Below are 19,613 nucleotides of genomic sequence, written 5' to 3'. Positions count from 1 at the left end.
CGGTGGCCACGTTGTCGCGCCGTTGACGTTTCTAGGTTATATACTGTCCTACCGTGTTGGTCCTCATTATAGTAGAGAAGACGGAGTAAATGTAATCTACACAAAGAAACTCTAACCCGATCGACTCACATCCTCGAAAAGTAAGGGTTACATTACGTCAGAAACTCGTTCGGTACGCGTCCGTTCCGAACCGAGCACCAAGCACCGAAACGGTTCAATACGAATACATGTACCGTTACACCCTTACTAACAAGCTTTATGATGCCTTGTTGCCACAAGCACGCTTTTCATTCATTGTACTTAGCAGGCCAGCATTCTTTTGTTTTAGCCAACATAGTAAAATTTTACTTTGGCCCAAGCCAAGCCCACCCCATCCGGACCCCCCGCAACCTCCCACCCAGCCTAGATTTCAGCAAGACCCTCACGGGTGTGTTTGCGGATGAATGATGAGAACACAACTCTGCGTGTTGATTTGTTAAATAAAGAGATTGTTTGATCAATCGAATTTTTCTCTGTAATGTCTTTTTATGCAAATATCCCAAATTAAGATACCATTGTATAGTAAATAAATGTGTAATTTTTTTCTTAAATTTTATTAAATTTGGGAGGTCATGCCAATAATCAGGTGCCCAATGTACATAGTGCAGAATTTACAGTACTAGTCCAAACCATTCAATAACCATTATTTCAATGAGCAGGGCAATTATTAGAAGGCTTTACTTACCTAACATGCTGTTTAAGATGACTTGATTTCTTATAGGCCTTATTGCAGAACTGGCACTTATATGGACGATCGCTGCCCACCACCTCCAGGTACTGTTGGAATGCTAGGCGAGGGTTCTGAGATGGGATAAGGCCTGTTGAACAACCAACACTTTGGCTTCATTTATGCTTAGATACCAATTAATGAAGCAACTATTAATGTTAAGAAATAGTTTTCACATGTATTTTAGACATTGTGGAAACCTGGTCTTACCGAAATCCGTAATGAGAATAGGCTCCTGCAGTGGGATATCAGGTAATGGTAAATTACTCTTAGAAACTTTTGATTTGTTTGTTTTTCTTGGAAACCTATGCTTCTTTTGTTGTAAACTTTTGAAGTGAGATGCAATATGTGTTTTCCGATGTCCCGATGTACGGAAGATCCGATCACAGTGTGGGCATGAGAAAGGGCGAACACCTTAAAAAAAATCAAAATAAATCAATAAAAGAAAAAAAGAAACAAAGAAAAGATGTCTTGAATACATTGACAATTAAAAATCATGCTGACTGTGACCGTATTTAAAATATTTGTCTATGACCCTCCAGCATCATGAAGTGCTTAAATGTGACCGCACTCTCATTCATGGCTTTACCATTTTGATCATGAATGAGAAAATTCAGAGAGCAATTTGAACCAGAATTTGAGCCAATTCAGTAGCCTTCTCTTGAGATGCCGAAAATTAATCAAGCAACAACCACTTTAGAATTTTTTTCTAGTGTTCAGGATACCAACTGTAAATAACTAAAAATAGGAAGGTAAAGATATTCCAAAGAGTGCTTATAGAGGCGATGGTAATGGGGCACTACAGTATACAAAAGAGAATAATACTTAAAATTGCAGGAGTTGATTCTTGCGTAGTTATGTAAAATAGACTAGCAGGGACAAGGCCACTTTGCAGAGAACCTTATCACAGTTTTTCACAATTGCTAAAACCCAAAATCCAACTCACTAAAGACTAAACAAAATGAGCAGATGTCTAAACACATTTAATCAAACTAGCCCTCATCTGTCAATACCACAAACACATTTCACACTTAATTCACAAAACACAATTCTCCATTCTCATTCATCTAAACACATTTTGCATTGCTGAAACACAAGTTTTAAAACAACTTCGCTCAAGTTTGCAAATTAAAGCTCAAACAATACAACGTGCTTGCCACAGTCACCAAAACATGAACACAATAAACCCATCTGCCTTAATTTTTTCAACACAACAACTCAAAATTGAAGACACTTGACCCAAACAATGTGATCACATGTAAAAATGCAATGCAGAGTGCAGTTTGCTGAAGGTTCCAAATGAACACATAGGATGGTGGCAAAGTCAGGGAATTGATTTTACTCCAATTGCTTTACAGACTGCCTTAAACAACAGCAGATTGTAAAACCATTCATCACTGTACAATAAGAACTCATCATACCGAGTGCAATCTAATTGTTGTGCCATATAATGTACTGTATGCTCAATAAATCGTATTTATTCATACCATTCTCCTATTTATACTTAGACCTATATGTTACTCAGTTTATATTTATTTTTTAAATGTATATTTTCAAACTTGCTATTGGCTTTTCTTTGGTTTGAGCATCTGTGTTTTTATTTTTATATTTGGTATTCTCTGTACTGATAGGGAGAAGCTCCAATTTCATTCTGCAAGTGCTTGTACTGTAAAATGACAGTAAAGGGCATTCTGATTCTGTAATGTGCATTTTTGTAAGTGTGTGTGCACGCCGGCGTGTGAGTATGTGCACTTATCTAGGCGTGCATGTGTGCGTACGTACGTGTACATGTGTGAACCATAGGGCTACATACAGTAAATAAAAAAGATCACAGTAAATGGTCTAGTGGCCCGGACGTACTGTTGAAACCGTCAGCGCCACCAGAATGCTGCAACCACTGGCCCGGTTGGGCCATTAAAAGTAATGCATCGATTAAAAAGAAAAAAATCTTATTTCACATTGATTCCCAGTGATTCCGTGTTTTGACAACTTTAAACTATCCTGATTAAAGACAACCTTACAATCTATGCTTCAGCCGTTGCTCTCCGTGGGGTGTAAATACAGCTGATTTGCTCGCTCGCTCCCGCGTGAACGCGCGCAACCTGATTACTGCTGCTGATTGATTGTTAGTATCTCTGTAAGGGGAAGAAAGGGAAAGCTTCGCCCAGGCACGAGGCTCTCCCACGGGCCTCCCCCCGGAGTGCCCAAGAAAAAATGTTGGCTATACCTGAGTGATTATGAATGTGATTATGGATTATTTGCACTAGATTTATGTTTTTGCATCGTTTTGCTGCACTTTTCATTAACTCTACCTAAAAAAAATGTTATTCATGTTATTCAAGCAAACTGTTCTTTTTCTTTATTATTGGGATAAATAACTGATGCATTGACCTGGTTCAGTGGTTTTGGTAGTGGGGCCAGAGAACTTCCCTTATTGTCTACCCCTGTTAAATACTCAGCTCATAGCGGACCAGCTTTGAAAGCCTCAGCATTAAGCCTGGAAATCATGGTACATTCTTGGCTATTTAACAATGCAGTGTTTCAGAAATAAGTCAGGATATAATGGGCAAATAGAGATTACCATTTCAAAAAGTGGTCCAACATTTAACTTGTGTTTATTAAAATTTAATTAGTCTTTCCCCTGATATGAAACATAATCCATCAATAGAGTGGGAAAAACTCACCTGTATGCAGTCGCATGTGTACCTTCATGCTGCCAGATGTAGTGAAGCACTTCAGACAGCATTGACACTTAAATGCCTTGATGCCTGTGTGAGTTTTCATATGGGCTGTAAGAGTACTGTTGACAGCAAATGCTCGGAAGCACTGTTTGCACTTGAAAGGCTTCTCATGGGTATGAATGCGAATGTGGCGAACAAGGTCACTGGGTTTCTTAAATTCCTTGGAGCAGTAAGGGCATACATGCCAGCGGATGCCATTTTCCTCCCTGATGGAGCCTAGGAATAAAAGTGGAGATATCATTTCAGTGAGTTATTTCATCTGAATTTAGACAAAAGATTTGGTACTTAATCATTGTAGCATTATCTTCATTTGATCGATTCTGCTTACATACCTGGCATTTGTATTGGTTTCTTGAATATGCTTCTTTTTCTCTCCCTGATGGGTTTGTCTGGAAGCTGTGTTTTTTTTACTTCTTCCTTAGTCCCCTCAGATGTCTGATTCTGAGGCTCTCTGGCAATCGGATCAACATCCTGAGTTGGAGCTACACTTAGTCCACTGTTCTCTAGAGCTTGCTAGAAAAAAAATCTTATCAAAAAAATGTGCCATAATTTTACAGATTATATATTTAAAATTCTAATGGGTTTTGCCAAGACCTGAAAGTAGCTACATTTTTCTGATTAGCCTCCAATGCCCAATTGGATGTGAGCAAATTCTCAACTCACCTGTAAAATGTCTGGATTAATGGCACTTTCAATGGCTACAGCTGGCTCTGGGGGTTGGGGCAGGGCTGCCTCTCCATTGACTTGCTCAGAAAGTTCTAATAGTTGCTGGATGACATCTGTTACTCCTTCGCCACCATCTGAACCAGGAGCTGCTGTGTCTGTCTCCTGTGGGACACAGAGTGATGAGGGGGATGAAAGGTGACAAAAGACAGGAAATCGGGGCAAGGCTTTTAAAGATCTCATTAGCACATAAAATGTAATGCACCAAGTAAGCAATATGCATATATTGTACAACCCAAATTCCAATGAAGTTGGGACATTGTGTTCAACAAATATGAAGAAAATACAATGATTGGCTAATTATGTTTGACTTATATTTATTTGAATCACAGGTGGCAAAAAAGACTGAGAAAGTTGAAGAATGCTCATCAAACACTAGTTTGGGACATCCCATAGGTGAACAGGCTATTTGGGAAAAGGTGGCTGCCACCTTTTCACTTGGTATAAAAGGAGCTTCCCTGAGTTCACAATCAAAGTCATTCACAAGCAAAGATGAGGCGAGGTTTATCTTTTTTGAACAAGTGCGTGAGAAAATAGTCAAACAGTTTAAGGACAATGTTTCTCAACAAACAATTGCAAGAAATTTATGAATTTCATGTTCTATGGTTCGTATTATTATTAAAAACGGTTCAGTGAATCTGGAGAAATCACTGCGTGTAAGTGGCAACACAAAAAAAAAAAAAATCTACAGGATGGCCATGATCTTCAAGCTGCACTAAACCACAAACAGGAATGCTACTGTTAAGGAAATCACAGAATGGGTTCACCAATATTTCCAGAAACCACTTTCAGTAAACACAATCCAACGTGCTATCCGCCTTTACCAAATAAAACTTTACAGTGTAAAAAAAACAACAACAAAACAAGACATTTCTAAACAGGACCTAGAAGCACAGGTGTTTTCTTTGGGCCGGATGTACAGTCATTGGAAATGGAGTGTGGCAAAGTCGAAAACTGGTCTGTGGTAAAACAAAACACCATTTGAGTGCTTTATGGAAAACTGTGACACCATGTCTTCTGGACTAAAGTGGACAAAACCTACTCAGGTTCTTAACATTGCTCAGTTCAAAAGCCAGGAGCTGTGTTAGTGCCAGTAGCATGGGCAACTTACACATTTGTGAAGGCATCATCAACGTTGAAAGATACATAAAGATTTTGGAGAAAAATGCTGCTCTGCCCAGCTCTTTTGGAATGTGTTGCAGCCATAACAAAGTTTAACAGTTTGAGCATTGAATATCATGTCTTTGTACTGTATTCCATTAAATATAGGTTGAACATGATTTGTATTCTGATTATTGTATTTTGTTTAACACAGTGTCCCGACTTCATTGTAATTGGGGTTGTAGTACAACAAAGTTATTGGGATTTGATTTAAAGTATGGTCCAAGTGAGAGGTACAAGATGTGCAGGAACAAGAAGTGATTGGTTGAAGACAATACTGAATAATAAATAGAGATAACATCGGCCGATAAAAGCGTTTTAAAATATAAAAAATATCGGATAATATCGACATCAGTTTTTCATTATTGGTTTTGGGGCAATATGCATGTTGCCTTCAAAGTGAATGTAGAAGCCTTTTGCCTTTGTACATGGGCTGGTCATAGCTTAGCACAGCAGTTATGCTTATTGACCATTAGACTGGTCCAAACTAAAATGCTCAAGGTTTGCTATAATAAAGCATATTTGCACCACAAGACATTTAACACATTCCACTACATCAATTATGTGGCCTCAAAATTAGTTTTTCCCTCCATACTGTGATTAATGAAGCACTGAAAACTACATCAATAAAACAGATTTTTGCATTTCCAGTGTGTGCATTGAAATTCTTTTGTCCTACATACTGTGTTTTTTTTACCGAAGTGCTGGAAGGCACATCAATCACAGAAATGTGCATTTTGCCGATGTGTGCATTCAAACTGCCCAACTTCTTGAATACGCAGCTGCAGTCCATACAGGGGAACAATGGCACACCTTTTGCCTATTAAAAATAAAAAGAATATCAACATAACATATATTAAACGACTAACCTAGTTTCAAATGCCCCCTTGTAGGTCCTAGCATAAGGTACAACATTGCTATGAGCTGGCCCAGCTCTTATTTTGGCGCGGTAACTTGCATTGGATAAGATTATGTTGTGCAAGTAGACACAAGTAGACACATGTGGCTGAATATTTTACACAAATACACAATATGCAGCAACAAAAGATGATTTTTACTGTCATTATTATTATTTATTTATTATTATTATTTATTATTATTATTATTTTTTTTTTTTTATTATTATCCATTTTTATTGCCAAGATTTGTGTCACTAAACCATCAAACAGCGTATCTACTGTATTATATTCCAGTGGCATTGTGTGAAGACCTGCTAAGCTAGGTGTCTCAAACTTGCAGCCTGGGAGCCAAATCTGGCACAAGGGACAGTATTTTGCGCCTCTTACTTGAATCTAAGTTAAGTGTTTGTGTTATTTAATATACATTATTTATTTAGTATATTAATGCTATCCGTTAAACGCATTAATACTGGCATTAACGCAACCCCCCCGTTGACGCCATTCATTTTTTTAATGCGCGATAAGTTATGGCCCTTCCCTCAGGCTGAAGTTTGGAATTCAAGACAATGCGCGCTCTAATGTACACCAGTTCTGGGGAGAACCAAAAGTCATCCTGGTGTTTCGGACTGAAATCAAAAACAATTTTGGTCACAATTTGGTCTAATACTTTCATTGACTGAATTTTCAGTGCATCTATAATGTCCACAGAAAAATATGTATTACTAGGTTTCAAGGAGTCTTTCACAAGTCAAATTTGTGCAGTTCAGTGAAGGATAAGTCAATATCAAAAGGGAAGAGTAGGCTCTTGATGAATGACAGCTCCAACATCTTTGTGAAGGACAGAAGTGGCAATCATGAAGTGGAAGCAGTGAAAGATCAAAGGTGTTGGGAAATAGATGTCAAGTATGCATGCTGTATTAAGCAGAAGGTAAGAAAATCCCGATGGTGATGAAAAGCACATGACTAAAATGGAAAGTGTCAAGGGGGTTTGCTGAGGTATTAAAGATATGTATGGATTTTCAAAGTAGTATGTTATTCATCATTATTTGCATTGCACTCATTACTGTATTTATTTTAAATGAAAAGACAAGTGCTTTAATGTAAATTGTATTCATGTAAAAGGCGGTACGCAACTAAACAAGATGCATTTTTTTTTTTTTTTTTTTAAATCAAGTGTCTGTGATAAAGCTTCCTGGCTCTGTGTGAAAAAGTATGGTAATTGCACCCCTTAACTATGTCACAACACATTTTTTTAGAAAGCTTTTTTTCGTCTTCTTTGTATTTACCAATCCTAAGCCTGATTAACTCTCAACCTGTTCAATCAAAAAAACCTGTTTGACAAAATTAACTTGTACAACAGAGCTTGAAAAGCTGCAACAAATTGCCATAAGCCAAATTAATTCAAGAATGTATCAAAAAAATGGATGATGTCATTGACATCTATCAGTTTGGGAAGGGTTAAAAAGCCATTTCTAAAGCTTTTAGGCTTTTTCCACACTAGCGCAAACTACGTGCCCCTGACAAATCCATTTGTTTTGCATGTAGTGAAGAAGCAATAACCATGCAAAAGAGTGCCGCTGGGTGTATTGAGCAACGCACCGTGGCAAAAGTAAATTTGTGCAAAAGGGCAGGGTCCCAAACAAAGGTGGATTGTAACAAGTTATATTTAGTCCGTTACATTTACTTGAGTATTTTTTTTTTTTAGAACAATTGTAGACTACTTCAAAGGGTAGTTTAACAATGACAAACGTTTTACTTGAATAGATTTGTGAAGAAGCTACTTTGGGCTAAACTAAAGTCATTTTCCCTCTTATTCTACATACAGTATTATATTTTACTTTATTTTTGCCAGAGATGCCCACAGTTGCGCTAGCAATTTCTTCAATGATACATCGCAACAATAATCACATGATTCTATTATATGAAATATAATATGATATGAAAATGCTCGAAGAAATTAAATTGGCCATCCAAGTTGTATGGGAAGCTTTGATGTCCAGCGGTGAGAGATCGTTTGCAAAGACTCGCCGCATGCAAAGAGCAGCTTTTGCACAGGTTTTCCGGGGGAGCCTGGCAGCATGAAGCACTGTAAAAGAGTCCGCCATCACCAACGGGTTTCGAAGGGGCAATTCTGCTGCGTGACGAGGACAGCACGGGCTAGGAGTGAATTTGCCTCATTATGGGAGACATTGAAGGCGACAGCGAAGGTGAGACTGAGTTATGGATATACTATACTGAGTAGGTGCGTGGCGAAGTGCATTTGAGCGTCTTCATATCCAACACTGAGGGTGAAGACTTCCATGGTTTGAATGCACAGGAGGAAGATGAAGATTGCTAACAAAGACTTTTATGTTTTTATTAACCAGCACAATTAGTGCTGCACCGCCATGCTGATGCTATGTAACTTCCGTGCCGCTGCTATATAACTGCCGTGTTTGCCGGCGCTGTTTGGAACGAAAAGTTAAGGTGTGTTATTAAAATTTTGAAAACTGTATATTTCTTTGTCAATGTCTCTTGTTACTAAGTGAGCACACGCGGCTTATAGGCAGGAGAGGCTTATGTATGTACAAAATGGTTTTTTCTTTAAAAATGTACTGGGTGAGGCTTGTAATCAGGGGCGCCCAATAGTCCAGAAATTACGGTAATAATAAAAGTTCATATAAATGACATTTTGCTGAGAAAAAAATATACCAATATTTATATCAGACAATATCAGACATTGCTAGCAAGGTTACTCATTAGCTGAGCATTCTTTTCCCCAAATACTTTTTTAATTGAACTTGATTACATTTTTGGAGATGTGTTTTGACCCTGTGGGTTTGCAGTTTTGTTGTACTGCGTTGGTTGGCTGATTGAATGAATTAAAAGCAGGTGTTGCCTAATCAGCAGCGCCTCATTTGTGCCACGTGATTGGTCAATGAGTGGACTCTCTGGCCAATTTAAGCAGCTCGACACCAGCAGTCTGTCTCCTCGCCACCCATACCACCACCAACAAGTGATTGTAACCTGTGGAAACTATTCCTGTGATTCATGTTAAGTTTGAGAAGACTCTTTTTGCTAACCCTGGAAGCACCTGTAAATAATGTAAATCGCCCTTTCTGAGAGTGGGTCTCCGATCTCCGATAGGGAAAGGCTGGGGGTGGAACATCGTGCTATTTAACAGACGTTTTTACGAGTAAATCCATAAGGACAGTGTAAGAAACCATGATAAATATGTTGTTTTTTTCAGTTACAGGTGCTTTGGGTAACAGCCAATCTCTAAATCCTGCTTTTGCCGAACAATTGGATAGGGACTCTTATTGGCAGATATTCTAAAGCAGGTGACAGAAAATGGATCAGGTACAAAAAAACTGATTGGGACAGGTCTAATGCACATACGCTTTGGTGATGATCGATTGCAGTTGTTGTACATTTTAAGAGGCATAAGTTACACCTTTTAAAATGTAAAAAATGTCTTTTACTTCGTTGGCGTCAGATTATTGGACCAGAATACCAATCGAGTGCGTCGATTTTGTAGATGAAAAGTAGGCGTGTCAGAGGCATTTAAAAATTGCTTCAACAGGAATTGACATTAAAAATGAATAGGAATTTCATTTTCCTGAGCCTAAAAAACAGGGTAACCCCAAAAAATGGGAACTTTTTAGCACGCCCCTGGTGAGGAAAAGTGGCATGGAAAATGAATGAATGAATGAATGAATAAAAACCCAAGAATGATGGAAGAAAAATATTTATTCACAGTAATTGAAACCTTAAAACGTCATATAAGAGACAATTATGGATTTTTTTTTTTTTTTTTGGTAATTTACGTCCTTTAAAAGATGTCCTCCTGTACAAATGGATTTTCGAAATCTAGTGTGGACCACTATTGAAAAAAATGGCAATCTAACTCACGCACTTCTCACTTCGCCACTGTAAATATTTTTCACCCTGGCACTTACATGCTCATACATTTCTCCGGGGAGAGTTGGGACGGGGCTTTACAGTCCCAGCCCGACTCCCCCCTGTTTTTAATGCACCACACACCAAGGTTGTGGGATGGTTGGGACCTGTTGGGGGGGGCTCACGGCTGCCTCCTCACCACAGGCCCCGCCATCCCTGCACCTTTTTTAAATGCACCACACACATCATACTCCACAGGAGAGCTCCGGCAAAGGGCGGTGGGACGGGCGGCTGGACAGAAACTCCATGCTGCGGTCCCACTGCCCCAAGCCAAGCTCTCCTATTTTAATGCATACATTGCACTACCCTCCCCTCACACCCCCATCACGGTGCTGGGTGATGGCTGCCAGTCGGGAACCTGGCAGCCACAGTAATAGGGTGGTAGGTGGGTCCCACACTTTTTCTATATGGCGTGGCTCCCGGGGTGTGGCCTCCCCTCTGCCTCGGCTGCCGGCCGCGGGAGTGGGTTGGGGGGTCGGGTCTCCGATCTTGCATCACCCCGTGGCAGTTCCTGGGCGTTCTCCTGCCTCCGCCTTCCCCTCTCTTCTCTGGCTGGGCGTCCGCCCTGCGCTCCGTCGCGGGTCGCTGGCTGGGCGCCGGTGTATCAGCAGGGTGTCGCCTGCACCGGCGGGGGACCCTGCCTTGCCTGGGGCTTGGTGGGCCGCTGGGGGTCCCGTGGCGTGCCGTGCCGGTTGGGGGGCTGTGACTCGTGGCCCGGGTGGGCGGGCGGGGGTGGTTGTAGGCGTGGGGTTGGTGATGCGTCCCCTCCTGCCATCCCTGAAGGCCGGTTGATGGGCGCGCGGGTGGCCCGGGGGACCACCCTGGGGGGGGGGACGGTGGCTCCTTTGCTGGGCGGCGGGAGGAGGGATGGGCTGCGCATGGCCCCCCCACCGCCCCGCCCGCCCTCCCTCCCTGGGCTGGCTGGGTGGGGGCCGTGGCCCTGGGTTGGCGCCCGCGCGGTTTCTCCGCCCGTCTGCGTGGCTGTCGCGCGCCCGGTGGGGCTTGCGTGCTGCTGGATGTGGTAGGGCATGCTCGGGTTGGGGGTTCCGGTGCCGGGATTGGCGATGCGGCGGCGTAGGGTTGGTCGCCAACGGGCTTACACTCATAAGAGATTCACACGATTACTGGGTTCTAGATCACAGAACTGATTTGTGTACACTCTACCCCTTTCAATCACTTAGCTTATAGTCTTATAGACACCCCCACCCCCATTCTCCTCTTTCACTGGCCAATTGGCCCCCACATGGTGTAAACCGGAAATACATCTCGCTGACGATAGCACCAGCATATTAGTAACTAGTTTAGATGTTCAATGTATTTCTTGTTGTTTGTGTATGTGTTTCTTTTCTTTCTTCTCTTGTATTTCTTTTCTTCTGTCCCCCCATAATCCCTTCCTGTTCGCTGCTTTGTCATAATAAAAAGGTATTTTGAATGATCACAATGGGAGTATGTCAGACTCTCCATGTGAAACATTAAAACTGTTCAGAATCCGGGCACTTAGACTTCCATTCTCTGTGTCAAACAGCTGAACAGGACAGGTTTAAAAAAAAAAAAAAGAAAAAAATGGCAATCTTGTGGACATGAGCAAGTGGCAGCACTGCAAGACAGTGACCTTTAGCAAGTTAAACGCTCTGCAATTTTAGTAACTAAGGTGAATTCAAGATTAAATTCACAGTATCCTAGCTGAAATGTTTCAACAGTCAATGAGGAATCTCAAAAGTACATTTCAAGAATCCATTCATACAGAATTATAAAATAATGATAAATTCCATAATTGTTTCTTAAATGCCATGTTTTAAGGTTTCAATTACTATGTATAAAATATTTTTCTTCCAGCACTCTTGGTTTTATTGGATTGTAAAATGTTTTTGGAGTCACCCTGTACATATAGTGAGTTTGTTTGTGCAAAATGGACTGTCTTCTCTGGAGTCATTAAGAGTAATATTTGCAGCTGAAAAAGCAACAACTAAACAATACCAATAAATTCGGCCTTCAAAAACATGCCAAGCTACTTATTACTCTTACCTCTGAATGAACTCTCTGAACATGGGAGTGCAAGTTCCCCTTTTGGGAGAAGGAAGCAGGGCAGAACATGCAGAGATGAGGCTTTTCCCCAGTATGTCTCACCATGTGAGTTTGCAGCACCACCTTCTGGTTAAAAGCCTTGCTGCATTGTGTACACTTAAAAGGCCTTTCACCTGGGTAGAGAGATAAGGGCAGATCACTGGGATGCAGCTGAAAAAACCCATTGTTCATTATGGATATTTAATAACATAGTAGAACAGGGCAATGATATCACAAAAGCTGCACACCCGACTGTGCATGCAAACATTCCCGTTGGTGACTGCTAGATTGCAGTGTTGAAAGTGAGATTTAACAAGTGTCCCATTCACCATCAACACATTATGTCATCATATGTATTCCAGCGAGAAGCACACAATTTCTGAAGGCAGTCGGTCATCAGCAAGAAAATAATTTATAGTATGTTCTAAGCATAAAGTATCATCGCGGTTTTTACATTCATTCATTTTCCATACTGCTTTTCATGAAGGTCACAAGGGTGCTGTAGCCTATCTCAGCGGACTATGGTACACCCTGAACTGGTTGCCAGGCGCAACCAGTCGTTGGGCACAATGAGACAAACAACAATTCACGTTCACATTCATACCAAGGGAAATTTTGGCGTGTTCAAGCTTGGATTGCATGTTTTTGGGATGTAGGAGGAAACCAGAGAAACCAAGCACAGGCACACTGAGAAAATGCAAACAAGACAGAAGCCAGGCTTGAAGCCTTGATCTTAGAACTGACACGCCTCATGCTAACCAGTCAACACTGTTACAATAACAACAACAAAACAAGAACAAATATGAATAAAAACAAAATCATGGTGTCGTGTGAGTAAGTGGTTTGCTGTGTGTGCCGCTTACCTGTGTGTATGCGTATGTGTCTGACTAGCTGACTGGGCTTTTTGAACGCCTTTCCACAGTGATGGCAGCTGTTGGTGAAACCACTGCGATCTATATTTTTCTTGTAGTTTCTGGAGCTAGAAGACAGTGGCCTGAAGAGAGGGGTAATCATGACTTTGAAAGCTTGTGCAAACCTTTTTTTTAATTGTTAATTTATCCATAAAATAACATTTGAGTTGACATTTTTACCATTGTCATCAGTTTTTTTTTTTGTTATTGAAACTTCCTGACCTCATCTTAATGTGACTCCTCATGTGCTCCTTGAGGTTTGCAGATGTCTTGAGCTCCTTCCCACAGGTTTTGCAGGTATAGATTTTGATACCGGACAACTCTTTGCGATGATCCTCCAAGTGAAGAGAGAGCTGGCTCTGAAGTACAAACTCATCTCCACATTCTGCACAGATCAGATTCTGCAAAGAAGAGAGAAAAAACCTTCACTGTAATCTGTATTCAATTCTTCCGCTTGATGCGTTAGTGAACACACCTCTTCCATTTCATGCAGCATAGTATGGGATTTGAGACTGGCAATGCGGGTGAACTTTTTATTGCAAACAGGACAGGTGAAGTCAGAGGTTGTGTGTGTGGACTTGTGGAGCCTAAGGTTAAACTCCACATTAAACGTCTGTGGACAATGGTCACATCGATGAGGCTGGGGAAAAAAAAGAGCAGGGCAAGATTGTTATACAGCATAAAGTAATGCCTAACTCTAAGACAATGAAGGTAAAGATGCAGCATGTGGTGACACATTGACCACATGTAACCAGAGAGTCACATTTTATGGATCTCAACTAAAACTCCAGCATATACTTGGGACGTCCCGATCGCATATTTTTTGTCCGAGTCACCTGATTTTCAGAACCTGCCGATACAGAGTCAAATCAGATCAAATCAAATCTTTTTTTTCTAATTTCCACAAAAGTTAAAAACTTGTTACAGTACTGTACTGTTTACAGTACTTCCTCTTTCACTTCTTCCAGGAGTGTTATGGAGTATAAAAGGTATATATTTTTGTTTCTTTTGACAATGACATTGAATTTCTGGATTGTTACTTTTTAGCCCTTAAAAAAAGTATATATATATGGCGGAAAACACTCAGGTGACTTGAAGTTCTGCTCTAATACCCCCAACTTTCAAAATTTTCCGATACGCATGTGTGATACAGCTTAAAATCTAAATTTTCTGGGGGAAGAAAAAGGCATTTTTAAAAAAATATATTTTATTTTGAAAAACGAAACCCTATCTAGAGGTGAGAGCACGCGAGAGCAGAATTAAAGACGCCATGACTTTAACGGGATATTATCGCGTACTTACATTGTTTCGATCCAAAAGCTCCATGTAGCATGCATCACTGAGTGTCAAGACACAGCTGTGAATGGCCACAGCTGGATTTTTGGGGGATTTTATGAGTGAAACATGGTAATATAACAAGGTTTGCGATGCAGAAATCGCAGACATCGAGGAGTGATTGAGATGTTCTTTTTCAAATAGTTACCCTTTTAAACTTTTTTTTTTTTCATTTTTTTTCTTTGTTTGGATCGATTTTTAATCGCCTAACATATCGGACAAAATGTAACAAAAAAATACAATTAAGCGATAGTTATGAGGTAGATATCCGTGACTTTTTTACACACACCATTTTTTTCATTGTGACATACTTTGTTTATAAGTTTATAATATGCGAGGGAATAATTCTTTTAAGTGGTTGTTTTTTTTGTTTGTTTTTTTAAACTAAATATTAGACACCAATTAATAATTCTAAGCTAAAAATGACAGACATTTCCAATAATAAATATAATTACTTACCTTCTTTTTATGGCTAGGTTGAAACAAAAGCAGTTGCGTGACGTCTGTAAACGGGGGTTTCCAGGGTAAAACGGACAAATTAAAAATAGTTCAGGGGCTTAATGTGCCATGATTTTGCTATGGCACCATATAGACATATTGTTCTATCAAACACAAAAGTTCCTTTGGCTTCAAATACAGTAGTTTCTTTTAAAGAGGGGTGCAAGAGCAGAAACTGCTTTTTCAGTCTTGTGTTTTCCGCCATATATATTATTATTTTTTTAATTAGAATTTCCAATCACGTGATCGGACCGGGGACATCCCTGGTACATACTACTCTTAACAATCTTGGATAATCTGCTGATATTGTCAGCTGGTATATATCGACAGAGCCCCTCAATAGTGAGATAGACTACTACATCAGGTTTGTCTTACCTTGTCATTGATCTCATGCTCACGATGATGCTTCTGCAGCTGGCTCTCTGTCGTAAATATCTGTGAACATATTGTGCATTTCTTGTCCTTGAATTCACCATCACTGAAGCCATCCACTTTATTTTCATTATCATCTGCAGAAAAAATTGAAAAAACGTCAAATTTTATCTTAGACTAATCAGCTTTGACCTGAAAGGATGCAAAAGATGATACGATGACTGTATTGTTTAAATGTGTCACAAGCATGGTGTGTGTGTGTTTAAATAGTATTCTGTGTTAAGCAGACGTGGATAGTAACGCGATACATTTACTCTGTTACATTTACTTGAGTAAGTTTTTGAGAAAAATCTACTTCGAGTAGTTTTATCACAGAATACTGTGTACTACTGTGATTAGATTTGTAAAGAAGAAACTGTACTCTTACTCGGCAGCTTTGGGCTACACTAGTCATTACAGGTATATTTTTCCTCTTTATTCTATATGACTTTATTTTTGTCGACAGCAGCTGTCTCAGTTTCACCTCATGACGTCATGAGACGTCGCAACAATAGCCACATGACTCCATTATAGCAAATAGAGGTAACCATTTTTTTCTCTACTAGAGTGCTCCCATGATCTTTGGACGGGTGAATTTTCATAGTGTTGTTCTGGTCTTAATTCAATGATTTTTGTGTCTTTTTTTTTTTTTTTTTTTTTGCCTTAATACATAGCCTACCTGTCAAGTTGTACGAGTTCGGCGTAATTTGTACATGTGAGCACTGATTTTTAAATGTGTACGCCCTACGTTCAAAATCTGTACGTTTTTCGTGCATTACGTTTTTTTTTTCTCCGTTCGGATTTTGTCACCGTTTCGACAACGAGACAGTGTGCGTTACGTTGATTGAATGACGCGAGAAAAGTCCGAGACACGGAGAAGTGTTTGTTGTGACGCTGTAGCAACGCGATGCTAGGTGGCTCCAATATTTCCTGACTGTAGCTGACGGCCTATAATTTAAGCCTAGATATCACATGCATATAGAACTACATGCGAAATGACTGACTCGGCGGCGTTGGTAAACAGCCGCCATTTTAAAGCATTAGACTTCTCAGAAAGGCTCTGTTGTAGTGAACCTTCCAAGCTAACCTAAGAAACTTTTTTTCAATCTAAAATACTCCTAAATCGGCAAAATCTTTACTTGAATCTATCTTTAAATGATGGATGAAACAGTTTTAAAACTTTCACATGTCGAAAGTAGACAGAAGGGAACTAATGCCAAAACGGGAGCAATTTTAACAACTTTAACGGTTGATTCACAACATTAAAAAAAAAAAAAACATGAAACGTAACACAAGTTACTTTGCCAAGTAACTATATACTCTTACATTCAGGTAGCTTAGTTACTAACTTAATAACTTTTTGGGAGAAGTAATTTGTAACTGTAATTAATTACTTTTTAAAAGTAAGATTAACAACACTGGTCATAAAGATGACGTCTGCAGAATGAAAAGTGACGAAAGCGGAGATTTTACTCTGCCAATTTGTTACCGAACACAATTTGCCCGCAACTATTGCTGATCACCTCTCAGAATTAGCAAAAGAAATGTTCCCTGACTCAAAGATTGCATCGGTAAGTTAATTTTATCAACTGACCTTTTTAATTTATAATTGGACACACTAAAGAAGTTAAGTCAAACTGAATTGCGATCTGAAGTGCCATGAAGTGCCGCAATCAAAAGACATGATAGGAATTGCCAAAAGCGCTGCATACAATTATAACCAAAGTCACTGTTCAATTTTAGTAATCATGATGTAGCTGAAGATATTGTTCTTTAATTGCACCAGGTTATATCTTACAATATTACCAATAAATTCATATAAGTTTAAAAATTGAGTTTTATTTTTGTTTTGTTGTAAGATGAGTCACCAATTTGTAAGGGCATACGTCACAATTTGTATGATTGCCAACGGCCTCGGGTTGACAGGTATGCTAATATGGTCATGTAATAGGTTATAGTACAGTACAATAATAACTTTTCATAAAAATGAAGTTTTGCTGAGAAAAATATTCCATTCTTGTTTTTTAAATCAGATATTGTAAGCAGTTACAATGTTACTCATTAGTTGACTTTTCAACGAATACTTTACTTGTACTTGAGTAGGTTTTTCATTAATACTTTTATTTGCGTAATATTATATAGAAGTAACGCTAGTCTTGAGTAAAATTTTGGGGTACTCTACCCACCTATGGTACCAAGATTACTTGCATGTAAATTTGAGATAAATCGCATATAAAATTATTTTAGTCTCAGTAATATAAGCGGCATGGGAAATGAATGAATGAATAATATAGTGTTACTTGGCAAAATTGAGAGCTAGCTAAAAGTAGCTATCCTGACAACAATTTACAAACAATCATTGATGCGCATGCGAATTAATTTTGAGAGCGTATTCTGGATTGATATCTACATTGACCTCATTCTCCAACTCCTTTTAAAAACAGTAGAGAAAACAACATGCATCATTTTTAAAAAGTGACATTTATTTAATTGATTTAAAAACCCTCACTAATTCTGTGACGCAGTGCTGGAGTATTGGTTAACACTGACGGATCAAAACCCAACTCAACAAAAATGAGGCATAAGCACGAGCTTACAAAGAGTCCAATAAGTTATTGTTATGCATCTGAACAATAAAAGTGCGATTGGACCCTATGTGGCATATGTAAATGTTAGTGGTGCATTTGACATTTTGGGGGGAATTTGCACATTTAGCTCGTTTTATATTCCGTCATAAATGCAAAGCGGTGTGTGTGTGTGTGTTGGGGGTGCATTGTAATTGTGGCTGTATTTCCTTACGACAAACGCCTATTCTATAGTTTTATTTCCAGACAACATCAAAGTAGATAATCTGTTTCCAGACTACATCAAAGCAGATAATCAGAATAGGCTATTATTTGTTCACGAACACTAATCCATTAAACCAGCTATGTTCTATGGGTTTTTGCAAGTGTTGCGCTTGTGTCATGGTCATTTTTGTTGTGGAATTTTCCAGACCAAAGGCTTTAGAATAACGTAGCCATTTCCACGCAAAAAAATACGTCTTCTGTTTATGGTACTATTATGTCCCAATATCTTACGATGGCCAACAACAGCCGTTTCTCCAGTGCGTTACAACAACTATGTAGTTATGATGTGATGGCTCGAGTACACACAAATCATAAAGAAACATTTCCCCCTCTTCTGTACTCGATTAATGAAACTTCTCTCTAACGTGAAACTAACTGGACCAGACTCAACGGACTAGACATATAAACAGCAAGGCATTATTCGAGCGAGTATATACAGCGTTTAAGCTAGCTGTAGCCAAGCAACAAACGAGTTAGCAAAAATGCTAAGGGAAATGACTGTCAAACACCACATTGGTAGAAAATAAGAAGGCGTAATTCGAAGTCGAGAACCACAGACACACTCCTTCGAAGCACCAATTTAGAATGGAAGCTAGTCAGAAGAGTCACCGAAATACTATTAATATCATTCCGCCTCAATCACTCCTTCGCCGCACAAAGCAAAGCCCACCCGCAATACTATATCCGGGGACTATATACAGTACATTTAAGTGTTATAACAGACGATCTAGAGGTGTTTATTCCAAAATACCAGCTTCTTTGGACAGATTAGAATCTATAATTTTATTCGCTGCATTTTGGCACTTATTACCTGTTTCGTCGCTGCTTTTAACTCTCAGTTTGCGAGGCCGGCCCCGCGGCATAGTTCCAGTTCTCTGAGCGGGTGTGCTATGAACAATTTGCTTTTCAAAATGGCGACTCTGTCATCTGTAGTGCAGAGTGGCCATAAAGATGCACAGCTGTATAGCGAGGGAGACATCTACCGTTTGACCTATTGTAATGCTTCCACAGGTGTGCCCCACGTCCTACCGTGAATTATACAAACACAGCACCTGAATAACGAGCGTGTTTGTAAAAATGAAACAAACATTTAAATAAATGCAACTAGAATTTTATCAAAATGCAGTGCGAAGCAGGACCTTAACAAGACTTTGGTTTCCTTGTAGCAAAATTACAAAGGCATCTGTTCAAAAAAAAAAAAGTAAAGAACAAAGACATGATACTTTTTAAAAGTAACTGAACCAAATAAATGGAACAAAATACTTTCAAAAGTAAATATTATTTAAATCTTAAATCAAAACATGATATTTGACCTA

General features: G+C 39.4%; 1 protein-coding gene across 1 annotated transcript in view; it reads right to left on the bottom strand.

Annotated features, from left to right (window-relative positions):
• LOC130914599 (zinc finger protein 236-like) overlaps window positions 1–19,248 on the bottom strand; it is a 45,530-nt gene extending 26,282 nt beyond the window's left edge. The window contains exons 1-12 of the mRNA XM_057833957.1: window positions 19,109–19,248; window positions 15,413–15,546; window positions 13,680–13,844; window positions 13,427–13,605; window positions 13,157–13,287; window positions 12,255–12,427; window positions 6,089–6,211; window positions 4,171–4,335; window positions 3,840–4,020; window positions 3,451–3,723; window positions 977–1,180; window positions 725–857 (exon numbers count right to left, since the gene is read on the bottom strand). Of these exons, the coding sequence (XP_057689940.1) occupies window positions 725–857; window positions 977–1,180; window positions 3,451–3,723; window positions 3,840–4,020; window positions 4,171–4,335; window positions 6,089–6,211; window positions 12,255–12,427; window positions 13,157–13,287; window positions 13,427–13,605; window positions 13,680–13,844; window positions 15,413–15,546; window positions 19,109–19,160 (1,913 nt within the window). The 5' untranslated portion in view covers window positions 19,161–19,248. The remainder of the gene's footprint in view (window positions 1–724; window positions 858–976; window positions 1,181–3,450; window positions 3,724–3,839; window positions 4,021–4,170; window positions 4,336–6,088; window positions 6,212–12,254; window positions 12,428–13,156; window positions 13,288–13,426; window positions 13,606–13,679; window positions 13,845–15,412; window positions 15,547–19,108) is intronic.
• Between the last annotated feature and the right edge of the window lie 365 nt (window positions 19,249–19,613).

This window comes from Corythoichthys intestinalis, chromosome 4 (assembly GCF_030265065.1).
Source record: "Corythoichthys intestinalis isolate RoL2023-P3 chromosome 4, ASM3026506v1, whole genome shotgun sequence".
NCBI lineage: Eukaryota > Metazoa > Chordata > Actinopteri > Syngnathiformes > Syngnathidae > Corythoichthys > Corythoichthys intestinalis.
This window is presented reverse-complemented; position numbering and strand designations above follow the sequence as displayed.